At 40.3% G+C, this 17,705-nt stretch overlaps 1 protein-coding gene across 3 annotated transcripts in view; it reads left to right on the top strand.

Moving 5' to 3' along the window:
• Nucleotides 1-17,705, top strand: part of SSR1 (signal sequence receptor subunit 1) — a 38,503-nt gene that overhangs the window by 17,120 nt on the left and 3,678 nt on the right. For 2 of the 3 annotated variants that reach the window (XM_045287375.1, XM_045287376.1), the window contains one exon: nucleotides 115-178. In XM_045287375.1, the coding sequence (XP_045143310.1) occupies nucleotides 115-178 (64 nt within the window). Of the gene's footprint in view, nucleotides 1-114; nucleotides 8,571-17,705 lie in introns of those variants that run through there. The other variant, XM_004711641.3, reaches the window with a different exon arrangement.

The raw sequence follows: 17,705 nt of genomic DNA on the forward strand, positions 1-17,705 counted from the left end.
TTTTAGCTAGATTAATCCATTATTAAACAGTATTCTTACATATGTGTTATGTTAAGCTGAAGGAAATGCTTACTAAATAGTCAGGAAAGCGTAAAACTTTCTCTTTTCTTCCAGATAAAGCTTCACCAAGAAGGTTGCCCAGGAAACGGGCACAGAAGAGATCAGTGGGATCTGATGAGTAAATGTTCCTTTGTGCAACAATTCAGTCTTTACTTAACCTGCCCTAATGTTTTTCGGCCTGATGGAAATTAATGCAGAGAAGCCATATCACCATAGAAGGCACCTACTACTTATGTGTGGATTGCGCAATCAGAGTCTGTGGCGAGAATATTGCTGAAAGTGCACTGCATTCGTTTTTCTAAAGTAACAAATTTGGTTGTTTTTTTTTAAACCATTAAAATTTATGTGTGTGCGTGTGTATGTATGTGAGCAGTTGGTATTACCAGAAACATTGTTGAACTACCTGAAGCATGCTTTTAGAATACTAAGTGTACTGCTGTTATCTCATCGTACTGATAGTTTCTGATATTCCCTTCCCTCCCAACTCAGTCACTCTTTACCCAGTCTGATTAGAGATGTCATGCTTTCACCTGTTCTAGAGAAAATAATTTCTTTCTTCTTTAGAATAATCCAAATCCCCATTGATGGCACAAATTGGCGATTTGTTTTCATTCTTACTGTCGTATGTAGTATTCTAAAGGTATAAACAGGAGTAGCTGCTTTTTAGCAATAGAATTGTTTTGGTATTTTGCTGCTGTTTATTATAATACACACATTCATAAAACTTCTCAAATGAACTGAAGGAATTTTGGGACCTTTAGTAACAAAATTGTGAAATGTGAAAATTCTGCTGACCTTGATATCTTAAAAACTCCACTCAACCCTACTTTTTAACAAACAGAAAATAGTATCTGTACCACCTGCATTGGGCTGTCCGTCATTGTTCTATTTCTGAGCAAGGGGATAGGTCTGCAATGGTTTTGAGATCGAGTCAGTATTTGTTTTGCTTTTGTTTTAAGGGACCTCTTTTTTTCTCTTTAATAAAGAAATCTAGTTTAAAAAAATTTTACATTGGTCGAAGATAAGCAGAAAGTCAAGTTACAGACCTAAAGAAAATGACTGATTTTTTTTTTTAACTTGTCAACCAATTGTTTGGGGATTTTGATTGTGGCGTGAACTTTTTTGGTTAATTGGAAAATGCTAAAAATGTGAACACTTCTAATTGTCAGAGCAAAAATAAAACTGGACTCCATGAGTTTCCCCGTAAACAAAGGGTCAAGTAAAACTGTAAGGACACGTAAGAGGCTTTTCCTTTTGTCTTTAAGCCATATTCTCTCAAATACATCTTAAAAAGGAAATGTTATTGTTTGTTTAATTTCTGACATGTCTTTATTCTCAATATAATTCCCCACCAATCTGAGCCAGAACCAATGAAAACAGAAGTTATTCTGTAGTCCTTAATCACTTTGCAAGGAACGGGCTAAGATACATTACCTATATGGACATTCCTGGCCTATAAACTTCTTTACCGGCAATATAACACTCTTGAGTCTTTAATTAGGTTGTATGATTAGTAGTTCATTTTGGCAAAGCTTATGAGTGTTAAGACATTGCATGATTTATTATTTAATGTAATATAAGAGACCCTCCACTTTCTCGAAGAATATATTCTAAAATAGTTTTGTAGATAACCAAATTGGTGACATTATTGGAACATAATAATGCAGAGAAGTATAGTTTCCAAATGTAAATGGCTTCTAAGGTGTTCTATTGGCTACCTGGTAGCAGGTGGGCAATGACAAAGCCACACTCAGTGACTGATGCCCGCCCGCCCTTACCCCTGTACCTTTCACTATCAGCCTTTCCCCTCTGAGGCCCAGAGTAGTGTCCCAGAAACATAGAGTTAATTCATTATCTTGCTTGCTGTTTGTTTTTTTCCCCCCTGAAATTTAGAAGGGGAACAGTTGAAAGTGCTTAAAATCCACAGATGTCAGGGGTCTAGCATTAATAATGTATTTAGCAGAAGCTAACTCCATATGATTGGAATTCAATTCCACACATGGTTTGTTCAAGCACACTTATAAGTAGCCTATATTTTTAATGTCTTTTAAAAATGTAAATACTTGGATGACTTTTTGTTTCGTTTTTGGTATATTCATTTGCTACACTAACTATGGTTTCAAAATTCACCTTTTGAACAACTTGGCTCCATAGTCTGTAAGATAAATTTAAGGATCTTGTGTATCACACCTGTCTCTCAGATATGCAAGGATAATGTGCTCTTAAAACTTGACTCCATCTTTGTGGTATAGCTTCATCATTCACTGTGGTCTGTCTTGCTGTTTGCTGTCAGTGGCTTTTAAGACTTCCTTCTCAAGTGTTGTCTGAGGAGAGGATGGGTGAAATGGAACATCAACCTTAGAAAGGTAAAGAAAACTAGAAATCAGATGGCAAGAAAATTTGACTTGCTTTTAGTGAGATTTCTTAAGTAGAGATCAGAATATAGTAGCTGGTTAGGAGAGAAAGGCAAATTTAGGTTAGGGAAAAGTAAAACATTTAAAAGTACTTCTCTAAAAGATATGTTCTTAGTGAATCGAGCTGAAAATTTAATTTTGGCTCTCGGGAAAAGGAAAGATGGTAAAGTGCCATTGAAAGTTTGGTTTAATGGCTCATGTTATTTTGGACGTGCACTAGGTGGGCAGAATGATACGCAAGGGTCTTCACAGCATTCATCTCCTGTAGTACAGTGATCTGCGGGCCCTTTGTATGGAGGAAACTTTTCTTGGTCATTGCATTTGAATAATGAAATAATTCACCACAATTTTCAGTGGCACCATTTAGCTCCAGTTCTATTAAATAAAATCCCACTCTCTTTGAGCTGCTCTCTGGTTTAGTGCCAAGCAATCTACCATGTAAGCAAGACCTGTTTTACCAGTGCAGGTTGGCGAAAGCATGCCTCGAAGATACTGCAGGTTCGCTTCCTGGTTACTACAAGAAAGCCAGTCGTATCACTTTTGGTTTTCCAGTACATGTAGAAGTTACATTTACACTATACTGTGGTCTGTTGAGTGTGGGATAGCATTGTGAAAAAGTTCTAAATATTCTGAGAATTACCAAACTGATACAGAGACACAAAAACAAGCACATGGTGTTGGAAATGGCACCACTTGTTTCACAAAAGGTACTCCAAGGTCTTCAGTTCTTGTTTTGTTTTAAAGCTTTGCTATCTTGAGGCACAATAAAGTGGTGTATGCCTGTATTAAAACATCAACCTTAAAAGATAGGGAGAACTAAAGAATTAGGAACCCTTGCAATAATTTCTTCAGGACCTATAGTGAACCTTATTAATATTTGTGTAATGTTTTCATCTTTTCCATTTACACAAAAGCATGGGCTTTTACAATAGTTTATATCCTCTGAAGAGGGCTTTTTTTCAGATTTCAGAGTTATTTCAGAATTGGCTCTTTGGTTTGAGTGCCATTTAAGTACTCTTAGAGCAGTGGGAAGGGAGCTCATGTATTTACCATGGGCCGTGTGTTCTCTGATGGACCTTTGCATTTATTATCTCTGAGCCTTCACAGCTACCCACTGAAGGAAGAGGACCGTGACCTTTTATAGATAGAAACAGCAAAAGCTCCATGGTGGAAGAAGCTTGCTCAAGGTTACAGATTTAATTTGGATTCAGAGCAGACTAGAACTTACACGTTCTTTCCCTAGCATTGTGTTTAAGATGGAAACTTTATAAAACTTAGCATTTGAGATTGAGTTTCCAAAAGGCAAGCATCCATGGGGAAAAAGATGGGACCTTCTACTCCTGTGAAGAGTTATAGTCTCAGAAACCCACAAGGGCAGCTCTTCCCTGCCTTATAGGGTCGATGTGAGTTGGAATCGACTCAATAGTTTTTTTGGTTTTGTTTTTAGTTAAGCAACCAAGTACAAAAACGTTCCTAACTAAAACCAAATCCTAATGGATTCAAACCCATATCAACCCTGTACATGATTTCTGAGGCTGTAAATCTTGACAGAGGCAGACCACCTCATTTTTCTTCAGCAAAACAGCTAGGAGCTTTGAACTGCAGCCTTTGCAATTAACAGCCCAGTGCTTACCAGACTGGTCCAAGGGCTCCATTCAAATCACCTCAGATGTGCTGTACTGCACAAATGGAAAGAGGTAAACAGTTAACTCCAGAACTCCAAAAGTTTTTTGAGCTATTAGGACTTGGTTGTTAATGCTTATGGTGTATATATTTGAAATTTGACACTTCATTTTTCTTCTTATATGATGATTCTTTTAACAGAACCTGTCTCTGTATCAATGACATGAGTCTTTCAAAACACTTTCTTCAAGACAAATTTAATTGATTGGGTTCTGAAGTAGTAAGAAGTTGAGAATGGTTCATTTTGGTGTTAGAGATGAAATAAAGTATAACCAGTTGGTAGAACAGATTATAGGCTAACTCTACTATCTAGTCTTGAGAAGTCAGCCATTCAAATACAGATTTATCTCCAATGTAAGGAGACCTGAAAAATCCTTTGTACCTAGCACATGGTTCATATCGCTGTTATTAGATGATTAGACTATGCCTCCTTTGTCCTCACACTGCTCCAATCTATCATAGTAGCTGTGAACATCTGTTACTTTGTTGACCTGTCTCCCTCCCTCCCTCTAGCCTGTGAACTCTTCTCTGTCTTTTATCCCTAGCTGATAAGTGCATAATTGTACATGCAGAAAACTCACTGTTTTGAAAGGCAGAACACAGGATGATTTTCATTTGGCATCATTATGCCATGTGGTTGATGTGGTCCACAAATAGTCCTGGGATTAACTCAGTTTCAGTGACTTTCTGTGCTTCCAGTGTAAGTCTGTGAGGTTGAACAGTGTAAGTCTATGAGTCTAGAAATTAGAGATGTCCCGGTACTGATAAACAGGGACCTTTGGGAGGCTGCTAGTCTCCATTTTCTGTTTTTCTATAGACTGACAGCAGACCAACTATGCTGTGTTACACACATTTAGTTAAATGTTACTGATTCTTTTCAAATCCAGCCATTTATATAGCACAGTTGCTGTTTAGATATTTATAACATCATTCGAGGGCCATACTGATCAAACATTTAATTTACTTGCCCCTAATGTGATGCTGGAACTACTCTTCTTGGGATTGGTGATTTCTCAATCCAGTCTGCCAGCTGGATACTCCCCACCCCTAACCCAGCAAAAGGAAACAACTAAGGGACAGAATGAGTTCTGGGGTCAGACTCCCAAACCAGAAAACCAAACTCATTGCCACTGAGTTGATTCCTACTCTTAGTGAGTGTGTGGGACAGGGAAGAACTGCCCCTGTGAGTTTCCAAGACTAACTTTCCAGGAACAAAGTTTGCCTTTCTTGCTCAGAGTAGCAGGTGGTTTCAAACTGCTTACCTTGCGGTTACCATCCCAAAGCATAACCCACTATGCCACAAAAGCTCAGACTACCTAGCTTCAATCCCAGGCCACTTAGTTGGAGGCAAGTTAATAACAGTGGTGCTTCCATTCAGGGGACCTGCTTCATTGTTAGGAGTTAGAATTTGTGAAGTGCTCTGAACATTGCTGGTCTACACAAAGTGGTTGCTGATAAATGTGGAGTACCATATCCTGCAACACATGAAAGGGGGGAGTGTATGTGGCCCTTTTTTAGATTCCATTGTGGAATAGTTGATTTCTGGATATATAAGCTAACTAGTGTTCGCTGCCTTCGTCCCCCCCCCCCCCAAAAAAAAAACACCTAAAGAATGAAAGTGGGCATGTACAATAACTACTAGCACTGGATTTAATAATGAGATTTTTTTTTCAGTCTGCTATTGAGTCCATTTGACTCAGAGGTGGTAGTGGTTATACATTGGGCTCCTAACCACAAGGTCAGCAGTTTGAAACCACCAGCTGCTCCATGGGAGAAAGACAAGATTTTCTACCCCTATAAAGTTTTAGTTTGGGAAACTCCTGGGGCTGTTCTGCACTGTGCTTTGGGTTGATTTGGAAATGAGGTAGGACCAGAGCATGAAGGTAGCCATAGGAGTTTTTATAATAACCTGCCTGCCCAGAGTTCCCTCCACTTCAGCTCTACTGAGCAGTACTTACTAGAGTTGCTGGTGCTTTGAGGTATTTTCAGTGTGGGCTGCAGTGTGTAGTCTCCACTCAGAAGCATGAGAGCAGGCTGTACTCTGCTTGTCTGGTGGCTGCAAGATAACTCCCAAATGACAGTAAGAGAATATTTTTTCTGGACTTTTTTTCTTCCTTGAATTCCATCTGAGCAAAATCATAGCTGGTTTATAGCACCGGCCCTGCCTAGAAGCACTCTGATTTCAGGAAGCATTAGTCTGATGCCCACTGTCACTACAGTGGTCTAATGGATTTGGTGTCCAAGACAAGCCTGTTTGATTGGGCTCATGTTGAGAGGGCTGTGCCCTGCCACACAGTGTGCCGCCTGCCCCAGGGAGCCTAGAACATCACTCCTTTTGTGGCCGGGTTCTCTCTCTTGAGAGACTTCTGTCTCCGGACCTGCACCTCTATGCCCCTGGCCCTCCATCTGGCTGCTTCATTTTGTGCTGTATTGTGGGGGGAGTCTGTGGAATCCCATTGCCTCTAGCGTCAGTCCTCTGTTTGCTTGGTTTTCCTTGGTGAAAACATCTCCTGTGCTATGGCTCCCTCCTCTTCCCCTGCTTGGGGTCGCTTCAATGTCCTTCACTTCAGCCGCTCTTTCAGGAGCTCCTAACTCAGAGCCACCTTCATCTTGGTTTCCTGGCCACGGGCACTGAGCTCATTTGACACCCATCTGGATCCCACCCTCTCTCTGGCCCTGCTCAGTTCTTGCCTCCAGAATTCCTTACAAAACCCTGCACACATCTGACTTGTTCCTCCCTCCAAGACTGCTGGAGAGCTCCTCTGCTGAGGAAATAACTGCCTGTGATTCGTTTTCATTATACTAACCCCACACTCAACACCTATGATAAGTCTGTATCCATGAAGCTCCCTGATCTCACTGGTTTATGATTGAGTAATATGCCCCCCATTTATGCCACTGTACGAGGACAGTGCTCTGCATATAACTACTAAGTGCTTAGGAACCCTGGTGGTGTAGTGGTTACAGGTTGGGCTGCTATCAAAATGGTTGGCAGTTCAAAATCACTAGCATCTCCGCGGCAGAAAGACTGGCTTTCTACTCCCGTAAACAGATACAGTCTCGGAAGCCCTCAGGGGTCACATCAAGTCATCATTGATTTGATAGCAGTCACTTTGGTGTTTGTTTGGTACTGATGGTAGCTCTGCTGTGAATAAAATGAGTCTGCATGTCAAATCTAACAATTTGCATTACTGTTGACACAATCAGAATTCTTCAAAGTGAAACCGTGATATTGGAGATGATTAGTTCTGATTCAAAATATTTTCAATTTCATAATTAACTGCAGAGAGATTTGTATCTGCAGTGTGGATTTTCATGCTCAGACCCTGGAAATGCAATTTCTGGCCATGCATTCCATTCCTACAGCGTGAGAATTTATAGGTGACTGACTATGTTACTGAGCTTTCTTGGACTTGACTCTTGAATGCAAGTTGGGATAATGATGTCATAAAGTTTTTGGGTGGCTTTAAGAAACAGTCCTCGACGGGCATCCAGAAGACCTTTTCCAGTTTGGGAAACCTAATATGTTAGTGAGCAGTGTTCTCCTGTTGTGATTAAACTGATCTAGGACATTGGCTGCGCGGTCAGATACAGCTTTTTACTTCGGATGCCTGACTTAAGCATTCGCATGTGATAGGAAATATTCCTTAAGTGCTAGCCCCACATGACTGCTAGATCACAACGTGAATCTAAAATATGAAGTGAAAGACCCCAATCCTTATTTTAATTTTCCAGGGAAATTGGGAAGAAGTGCAAATACGTTCTGCATCTAAAAATGTAGACATTTTAAATTACCAAGTAGTGTTTTAAAATAAGGGTGATTTAAGACTGTGTTCACATGTCTGGCCATTAGCTAGTTTGCTTAATAAATGATGGTCATAAGACCCATGCCACACCCACCCCTTTGTTGCGAGTTCCCAGGATTGTGCAAACTGCATCATCTGATGGTTTAAAGCGGGCAGAGATAGGTCTTTGATTTAACTTCTTTGGTCTTGAATATATACTGAATCAGTAATGGCTAGGGTTTCCTTCCTAAACATGAAAGTTTTATTTTGAATGATGGAATTCAATGTGTTCTCACTATTAAGTTTTTTTTTATTAGAGACTGTGCAGACTTTTTGAGATTTAATCTGCATGATTGTAATGCTTTTCATTTTTTCCACTGAAAAGAAGTAAAAATGCTTTGAAGAATCAAAAAATAATGTAGTAAAAAGAGCATTTTCACTTTTTCTCTACGGTGTTTGAGACTCAGTGTTAAATAAATTTCAGATTCATCTGAAGGCTAAAAGGTACCAAATGCTGAAGAAGTTTCTGTGTTAGGGTGCTGGGTTTGGTTTTTCTCCCTTCTTTTCACATTGTAATGTGCTTATATTACTTTTATAATGAAAGAAATAAATGGAAATGTTAAATTTACCCAAGACTCTTAGAATGAGTATGGTAATCACAGTGGGTATAGAACAGTTTTTCTGCAGCTCAAGAAGAATGAACCAGTTTTAAAAACTTGAATGTATCGTACTTGTGCTTATTGAAAGAAAATGGAAGTAGATTATTGTAGCTAAACCTGTGAGCACTGGCACTCAGTCGAACTGCCATATTTTTTCATTGCCCTTTATTTGGTGGGAAATATTTATGTTTCCTTTTCCGACAGGTGTCAACTTCACAGGTTCTGGCTTTCACAGGTTTTACTGTTACATTGAAACCACCTAAAAAGCATTTTTCCCGTTGTGTTAGTCTGGATTGACCAGAGAAACAAATTCATAGACACTCATATGTATAAGAAGGAGCTTTATATAAAAGAGCAATTATATATTGAGAACAGTCCAGATCAAGTCCCTAAGTCCGATATTTGCCCATATGTCCTATACTAGTTCATAAATTCCTTTTTAGACTCATGTAATACATGCAATTATGCTGAATGCACAGAGATCCAGGCCAGTGGGTAAAAAATCTCATGGATCCAGCGGCGGTGGGAACATCTCAGCACTGGCATGGGTCTCCATGTGGCTCCTCCAGCTCTCTGAGGGTCTCAACAGCAGAGAGTGCAAGTGTGTCCTTCCTCCAGAGAGGAAGACAGGAGTTCCCAGAATCCTCAGGAGAAGACCACCCCACACAGTCATCATTGGCTATGACCTGATTGACAGGCTACACTCCACCCTTTCATTCATGTAGACAGGAGATTATGTAACTGCTACACCCATAAAGGAGCATAAACTCCCTGCAAGAGAGGTCTTCAACAAGTTTATGAGGAAGTTCTATTATCTGTTATTTCGACCTTTCCATTAGTCTGTTGAGCCCCTCATATATTGTTTTGAAAGTAGTGAACTCCCATAACAATTGCTTGGTTCATGCCAGGCTCTGGGTTCACCTCAACTGTGTGCCTCAGCACCCTTGTCTATACAACAGCCCTGTGATTCATTGTGAACAGAAATCAGTTGTGATATAGGGTGACTTCTATTCATACTTAGATAAATATCAAGACTTCCCAGGGATCCTACAGGGTCTGCCCTCACCTTCATACCCTTGGTCCTTGCACTTAACTCCTGTGCTTCCCTTCACCCACCCAGCCACCTTTCTGAACCCTTAGCTTGCAGACTCTTGTTTCAGCATTAGGGCCTTTGCTGCAGTTCCTTCTCCAGAACATCAGCCCACATCTTATGGTGCTGTTCTTTGAGCCTTCTAGGACCTATTTGGCTCATAAGGAAATGTGTGCTACCCCACTACAAAGTTATCTCCATACTCTTACCACAGTCAGAAACGACCCCATCTGTCCCTGTGCCCACCTGAATTGGAAGCTTCACAATAGCAAGACTTTTGCTTGTGTCAGTCACCATGTCACCTGGTTGTAACACACCACCTGGCACAGGCTAGGTGCTTAATGGATATGAATTATTTCATGATCACAACCAACCACAATGCCATTGAGTCGATTCCAATTCATCAACCCTTTAAGACAGGGTAGAACTTCCCCTGTAGATTTCTGCGACTGTCAATATTTATGGAACTAGAAAGCCTCATCTTTTTTCCGTGGAGCAGCTTGTAGTTTCAAACTGCGAACCTTGTGGTAAGCAACCTAATACAACCTACTACACCACCACAGTGCCTAAGATGATACAAAGCATGGTCGAGCTGAGATTCAAATCACAGGCTTGTATTTCCAGAGTCTTTCATGTGTGTTTAGACTGCTGCTGCCCCCTAGGGGTTCTCCAGGTTAGCCCCCTGATCATACTAGATTTGCTTAAAACCAAGGTCAAATTGTTTGAATTGCTTCGGATCCACAAATGCACTCATCTCTCATGGGGAGCTTCCAAACTTCTGTGACACTATTCTTGAGTAAAGAATGATAGGTAAACAACTAAGACTACATTTTGACCAGGAAGCATTTACCAAAACTAAAGATATTGGCAACCAAGCCCACAGGACTTCCAGTGAGGCACATCTGAAATCAATTCAGAAGTAAAATTGTAGGGTGATCACCGCTGTAACTTCAAGAAGAAAAGCCAGTTCTCAAATTTGAGTGGCTTTTAACCTGAAGTGTTTTCTCCTTAAGGTCTAACATGATATCCCGTGTTGAACAATGCAGTAGACTACAACAGGAACGTAAGAACATCAGGAGGAAAAGACGAAAGGGAAAACAGTTTATAGAAGTTCAAGCCTAAGTAGTGTTTAGTCAGGAGACTGGTTATGTCATGAGAAACTTTTTTTCTAATTAATGAGTTTCTTGTTTCCTGGTTGTTGGTTTTTTGTTTTTTCATTCCACAACTTTAAATCAGTAATATTTCTTCTCTGCAAGAATTCTCCAGATGATAGAAAATAATTTTTTCCCTTTAAATCATTTTATTGGGAGTTCGTACAATTCTTATCACAATCCATACATCCATCCATTGTGTCAAGCACATTTGTACATTTGTTGCCATCATCATTCTCAAAACACTTGCTTTCTACTTGAGCCCTGGTCTGTTATCTTTTTTTAAAATCGTTTTATTAGGGGCTCTTATCACAATCCATACATACATCAATTGTGTAAAGCACATTTGTACATTCATTGCCCAGAAAAGAATTTTTAATACGTAACCAGCATATGTCCAAGCCAAATTACAGTTGCCTTTGAGTTGATTCTAACTCATAGCAACCCCATTGGGCAGAGAAGAACAATCCTTAGGGTTTCCAAAACCATGGTCTTTACAGAAACACACTACCACACCTCTCCCAGGAGTGGCTGGTGGATGCAAACCATCACCTTTTCACTTAGCAGCCAACTGCTTAGCCGCTGCACACCAATGAGTCCCCAAACTCCTTGAATGCATGTCTGTGTGCGTGTGAGTTGCTGCCCTCTGTTCTTTGGATAGTTGGGCAGAGTTGGCACCAAGAAAACAGGGGTGTGCTAGCTCTCCTGAATTTAACTTCCACCTCCAGCCAGCCTCCACATGCCTCGGCTTCACCCCCAAAATACTAAGCATCAAATTAGAGTGCGCAATCCTGATATGGATTGCAATGAAGTGACCTTGGCTTTTTGTTACTCTAATGGCTTCGTGTCAGCAGAAAATTTTATGCTGTGAGACCTCCTCTCTGGGTCCTTGGAGAGATTAGCTGACCACACTCAGAATGTGTTCTTGGGATGCATCTTGTCTCCCCCAGGAAGAAAAGCAGACAGGCAACCAGCCGGCATACAGTCTGGACATATATCCCTCCTGAAGTGTTTCCCCTGGGTGAATAAAATATTCTCACTGCCTTGCCATGACTGTAGTGAAATAGTTACCAGCTGGTGAAAGTAACCCTCATTTGCTTCAAAATGGCCCCTTGCAATGGCTGGATAACCTTGGTCAAGTTACCTAGCATTTCTCAGCCAGTTTCTTCATCTGTAACATAGAGTTAATACTTACATAATAGTTACTAGAGTTACTAATGAATCCATACACCCATCACTGTGTTCAGTGTTTTTTTGTATTGTTACGACACTGCCTCTTTTAAAGTATTTCAAAGCCTAGCCCAGAGTGGTCTTTGGGTTTCCACTGCAAAGATGCCTGCTACCCTCATTACAAACAAACCAAAAAACCATCAACAGCAACCTTTCTTTCCCCAGAATTCAGTAATTCTGCTGAAAGATGTGGCCCTCTGGCTTTTTTTTGTTTTTTTCTTCCCTTAACAGAGCTTCGTACCACAGAGTCGGAAAGAATCTGAAGAGTCATCAGATCTAACTTTCTGTCCAATGCAGGTCCCTCTGGGCTCCCTGCATGTCGCTCATCCTGGCCACAGGGCCAACTCTTCTTCCCACAGCACAACTATTCCTTTGCTCAGTTTTTGGAGCACAAATCTTCCCTCTTGACTTTGTCCTAAAGTTCTGCCAACAGATAATCTGAGGGGAAAATCTGCCATGTGTATTGGGAGAGAGCGATCGCATCCCTTGTCAAAAATCCTTTGGGCTAACATAACAAACAGTAATAACCATGTCAACTTACATAGATATTTTTTTCTAAGATTTTCATATATCTGAGTGAAATGGATGTATATTTCCCCTAAAGCAAACCTGCCTGTGTAAGATGAGGGGCATTGTCTGGCCAATGAAACGTTAAACAATTTGCTGGATTATCTAAACTAAAGAAGCCAAATGATTACTTGAGGTAAAGAATGACGATAATCACCCTTAATGTTCTTCCAAAGTGCTCTCCTTCAGTAATTATTTCTTGTTAGAAGACAGCCTTCAAGAAGGTTCTTTGCCTGTAAGATTGAGGGCAGAGAGGGGGTGTGATGTTTAAAGTGCAGAGTTCTGAGTGGTGCTTATGAGATGCTGATGGGGTGATTCTGGGTGGGGCCCAGGAACTTGTATTTTAATAAGCACCATGGGTGCTCCCAGAGCCATACTACAAACCTTACTGGGGCGAGAGGGATTCCACCTGAAACACAAGGAGGGGCAGTCTGTGCTGCTGATCGCATCCTTGTGCTGGGGAAACATGGCTAGCTTCATGGAGTAAGTCTCCTTTCCCTTGTCCTACCTCCCCCATTGTTCCATGCCTGAGAAGTTCACTGAAACAGGTGTACTTAAATAGGAAAGAAACTGGTGTGCTCCTCATCATGGAGCACTGTTTGGATCCAGGCACTCTACCCATTTTATTTGTGTTCATACTGACTCGTGATCAAAGCAACCAATCCTGTTGGAAATAAGTTCTGATGTCACCATTTATAAGTGAAGAAAGTTGAAGTAGCTTGCCCAAGGTCACCCAGCTAATCAAAAAAAGAGCCAGAATGTGGACCAATGCCTGCACCCCATGTCCCAAAGGTGCCAGAGACCCAGCATGTAAAGTGCTCTGAATCCAGGACTTCCTCCCCTAGCCCTGCTCTAGCCCCTGGATTTCTCCTAGGAATGTCAGACCCTCCAGCCAAACCCCCAAGGCTGCCTACACCCATGTCCCAAAGGTGCCAGAGGCCCAGCATGTAAAGTGCTCATTTCCTACATCACTTTCTATCACTGCCTTCTAGAAAGTCCCCTTTGAGATGTGCCCCTCCATCCTTCCCCTGAACAGTTTCTTCAGGACAACCCATGTCCATCCCTGGTACCCGTCCTTTACTACTAAATATCATCATGATCCATGGAATATTAACCATCAACAGCTGCCAGTCATCACCATGGACTAGTGGCTATTGCCTCAATCACTCTAACAACTTCTGACCCAGGTCCCCAGCTTCCATTCTAGGGTCCTCCAAGCATACCGGCCACAGACTGCTGCTAGGATCATTGCAAGTGGGCTTCTGGACACTGAAACTCTCGCTTTAACCAGTCTGATTTTCCATAGCCAAGCTTTCAGATAATAGTCTTGGCCTAATTCTCAAACCTGCTCTCTTCCTAACTCTACTACGAGCAAGCAGGAAGCTGCTTGTTCCTCTCACAGTCATACTGCCCCCACCCCCCATGCTGTTGCCACTCTCCCTCTGTCCTCAGGTCAGTTTAGGGGTAATTTTTTGTTTGGATTTAATTTCAAGTGATAGAAAAGTTACAAAAAATAGTTTTAACGACATTTACCATTTTAATTTATGAATTGATAATTATGTGTGTGTGTGTGAGAGAGTGTGTGTGTGTGAGTGAGTCTTGGTTACATAGTAGGTTACATACTTATTGGAACCACCAGCCATTCTGCAGGAGAGAGATGAGGCTTTCTACTCCTGTGAACATTTGCAGGCTCAGAAACTCACCGGGGTAGTTCTACCCTGTCCGATAGGGTCGCTATGAGTCAGAATCCACTTGATGGCAGTGAGTGACTATATATAGATTTGTGGTTCTCACCTCCCCCAACGGGCTCTGTGGGAAATTGGGGTAGTTCTACTCTGAGATGGGGTCAATAAGATTTGAAGTTGACATAGTTACAACAAACAACTCTTTATTTACACATAAAAACATAAGTGAGGGTCAATAAACGATTGCTAAAAATTCGTCGAAACTTTTATGAGACAAAAAAATCAAAGTATGAAGCTATTGTTTCTCTAGGTCTACACGCTTCAGAAGCTGGTATTTCCATCTCTCTAACCCTTCTCTGAAGAAATCTGTACTCTTTGGATTTATACCACAATAAAATGGCCGTTTCAGCATCCTCAAGGGACTCAAGTTGTGTTGCTTTTAAATGTTCTTTGAGTTTCGGAAGTGAAACGAAGTCCAAAGGTGTAAGATGAGAGCTGCGGGGTGGATGGGGTAAGGTTTCCCAATGAAATTCTCATGGGACAGCCCTTGAGGAATGAGCAGGTGAATTGTCATCATGGAATAAAATTCACTGGTAGAACATTCCCGGCCTTTTTCTCACTGACGCAGGTTTCTTAAACGAAGTCATAATCAGCCCCTACCATCACCGGTGTCCTTCAAGAAAACATCAAGATTACTTCTTTGGCATCTCAAAAACTAAATGCCATAACTTTCTGGGCTGACCTCTCCTGCCTTGAATTTAACTGGCCTAGCAGATCACCTCGGAATGACTCTTTTGCCTAGACGTTTTTTTTAGGCTTCTTAATGAGACTAAAACTGTACTGCTGAGAGAACTTGTCTCCAACCATCCAGTATTGCAGAGGCATGTTTAAACACATGTTTTGTTTAGACTCAACCCATGTGTGTATAAACTGGAACCCTAGTCATAATACTACGTTGCTTACTCTAATATATGTATTTGTGTATGACATATTTGAGAGTAAATTTTAAGCATCATCTCATCTCTAAATATATCCATGTTTATTTCCCCAAAGCAAACATTCCCTTATGATTCAACGGAACTTTAATGTTGGTACACTCTTTCCTAACCTACAGGCTGTGGTCAAATGCTTCTAGCTGTCCTGTTTGTTACAATCTTTTTTTTTTTTTCCCCCTGATCCAGGAGCCAGCCCTGGGTCATTCATTGTGTTTAGTCACTCCATCTTTTAAAACTCCCTTTCTCAGAAACAGTTTCTCAGTGTTTCATGACAATAAGACCTGAAAAGTACATGCTGGTTGTTTTTCAGAATGCCCCATTGGCTTTTGTGTGCTGTTTTCTCATGATTAGATTGAGCGCATGTCTTTTGGGTAAGAAAGCACAGAATGAATAGTGTGCTCTTCCTGGTGAATCATCTCAAGGAGTACTGTGCAAAAGCTGTTGGTTTATTCCATTATTAGGGGTGTTTATATCTATTATTTAATAAAAGCAGTGCCATATTTATGTACTTAACTATTTTTATTTACTTAGTGTTTGTTGAGAATATAAACAGCAAAATATACAAGAATGCAAGTTTCTACATGTACCATTTAGTGACATTGATGAGTTTTGAGTTGGGCAACCATTTTTATCCTTTGTTTCTGATTTGTTTCCTCCTCATGAACATAAATTCACTTGCTGTTGTCTATTTAATCACATATAGATAATTCTTAAAATAAGGCTCAAGATGGATCTTTTTTACTAGTAAGTTCAATTATTGCTTGGTTTTAAGAAGACTTCAGAAGATTTGGGGTTTGAGGTGATCTCAGTTGTACGAGCCCCCAATAAAATTACTTTTTAAAAAAAGATGATCTCAGCGTAATAGTTTCAAGTTTAATCCAGCTTCCATGACTTCAGAAAGCCTTCTGAGTTTAATGTTAAGTGTTCCTTGAATTTGGGAAGCCAAAAGACATCTGAAGGGGTAAGATCATGAGATTTGAAAGTGTCCCACTCTTGATCACAATTCTTCTATAAAATCTTTGATCAAGATTTTCAGTAATGATAACTGGACACCATCCAGTTCTTCTGGTTGCATGACAAAGGGGGCAATTATTTATGGAGTCCATTTTTTCATTCTATTCCCAAATCTTTATTCCTTTGCTGCTTCTGATAAGTAGAGGCCATTTGTTGTACTGTGGATGGCCTCTTGCAAGCTTTCAAAGCCTGAGACAGTATGCAATGAGTTAGGAGGTAGAACAGAAGCATTAAACATGATATTAGGGAAAACACAAAATATGATATTAGGCCAATTAACAAGGATGTCTCATAAACTTCCAAAGCAAAGAACTAAATACCATGAAGTATTTGGTTGTACATAAGTAGTTGTGCTACTGTGTCTATCACATACTTTGCCAGTTTTCCAGGTGTATAATTTATTGATAGCAGTCACATTAATTAACCATGTAACAAAACCCTTAATATGATTTTTCCAAGAATCAGTACTCTATAAACAATAAAGTTCCCTTTCCCCCTTCCTGCTATACCTGGTAAACACTAATAAACTTTGGCCACTCTACATTTTTTGAGATCATGCAATCTGTCTTTTTATGGTTTACTTATTTCACTCAACATAATGTCTTTAAGCTCCATCTGTATTTTATTATTCACCAAGACTAGGTTTTTCTTTCTGGTTGAATAGCATTATATGTATGTATGGCATTTTGTTTATCATTCATTCCTTAATGAGCACTTAAGTTGTTTCAACCTATGATTATTGTAAATAGTAATATAACAACAGTGGTATATAAGTCTCTCCTTTCAATTCCTGTGTGTATATACCTAGCCATGGAAATGCTGGGTTCTATGGTAGTTCTATCTCTAGGTTGTTAGCACTATCACACTGATTTCTGTAATGATTGTAACATTCGGCATTCCTACCATCAGTGGACAAGGGTTCCGGTCTCCCCACATCCTCATAAACATTTTGGAAAGGGGTGTCGTTTTGTTTTTATCTCAGCCATCCTAGTGAAGATGAACTGGTTACACTTTTTGATTTGTAGTTCTCTGAGAGCTATTTCACCGGAATATCCTTTCATGTGTCTGGTAGCCTGATAAGTATGCTCTTTGGAGAAATGTCTATTCAAGTCTTTTGCGCATATTTTTGCTTGTCTTTTTCTTATTGTCAAAGTTACAGAGTATTAAATTGTCAGCTGTTTGGTTCTGAAGATATTCTTCCAGTTGGAGGCTTGCCTTTTCTTCTGTGTGTGTGCATGTGTGTGAAGTCTTTTGGAGAACAAAAGTTTTTCTTCTTTTTTTTTAACATTTTATTAGGGGCTCATACAACTGTTATCCCAATCCATACACACATCAATTGTGTAAAGCGCATTTGTACATCGTTTCTCAAAAC

This window comes from Echinops telfairi, unplaced genomic scaffold (genome assembly GCF_000313985.2).
Source record: "Echinops telfairi isolate 266 unplaced genomic scaffold, ASM31398v2 ScPeMD7_13;HRSCAF=56, whole genome shotgun sequence".
NCBI lineage: Eukaryota > Metazoa > Chordata > Mammalia > Afrosoricida > Tenrecidae > Echinops > Echinops telfairi.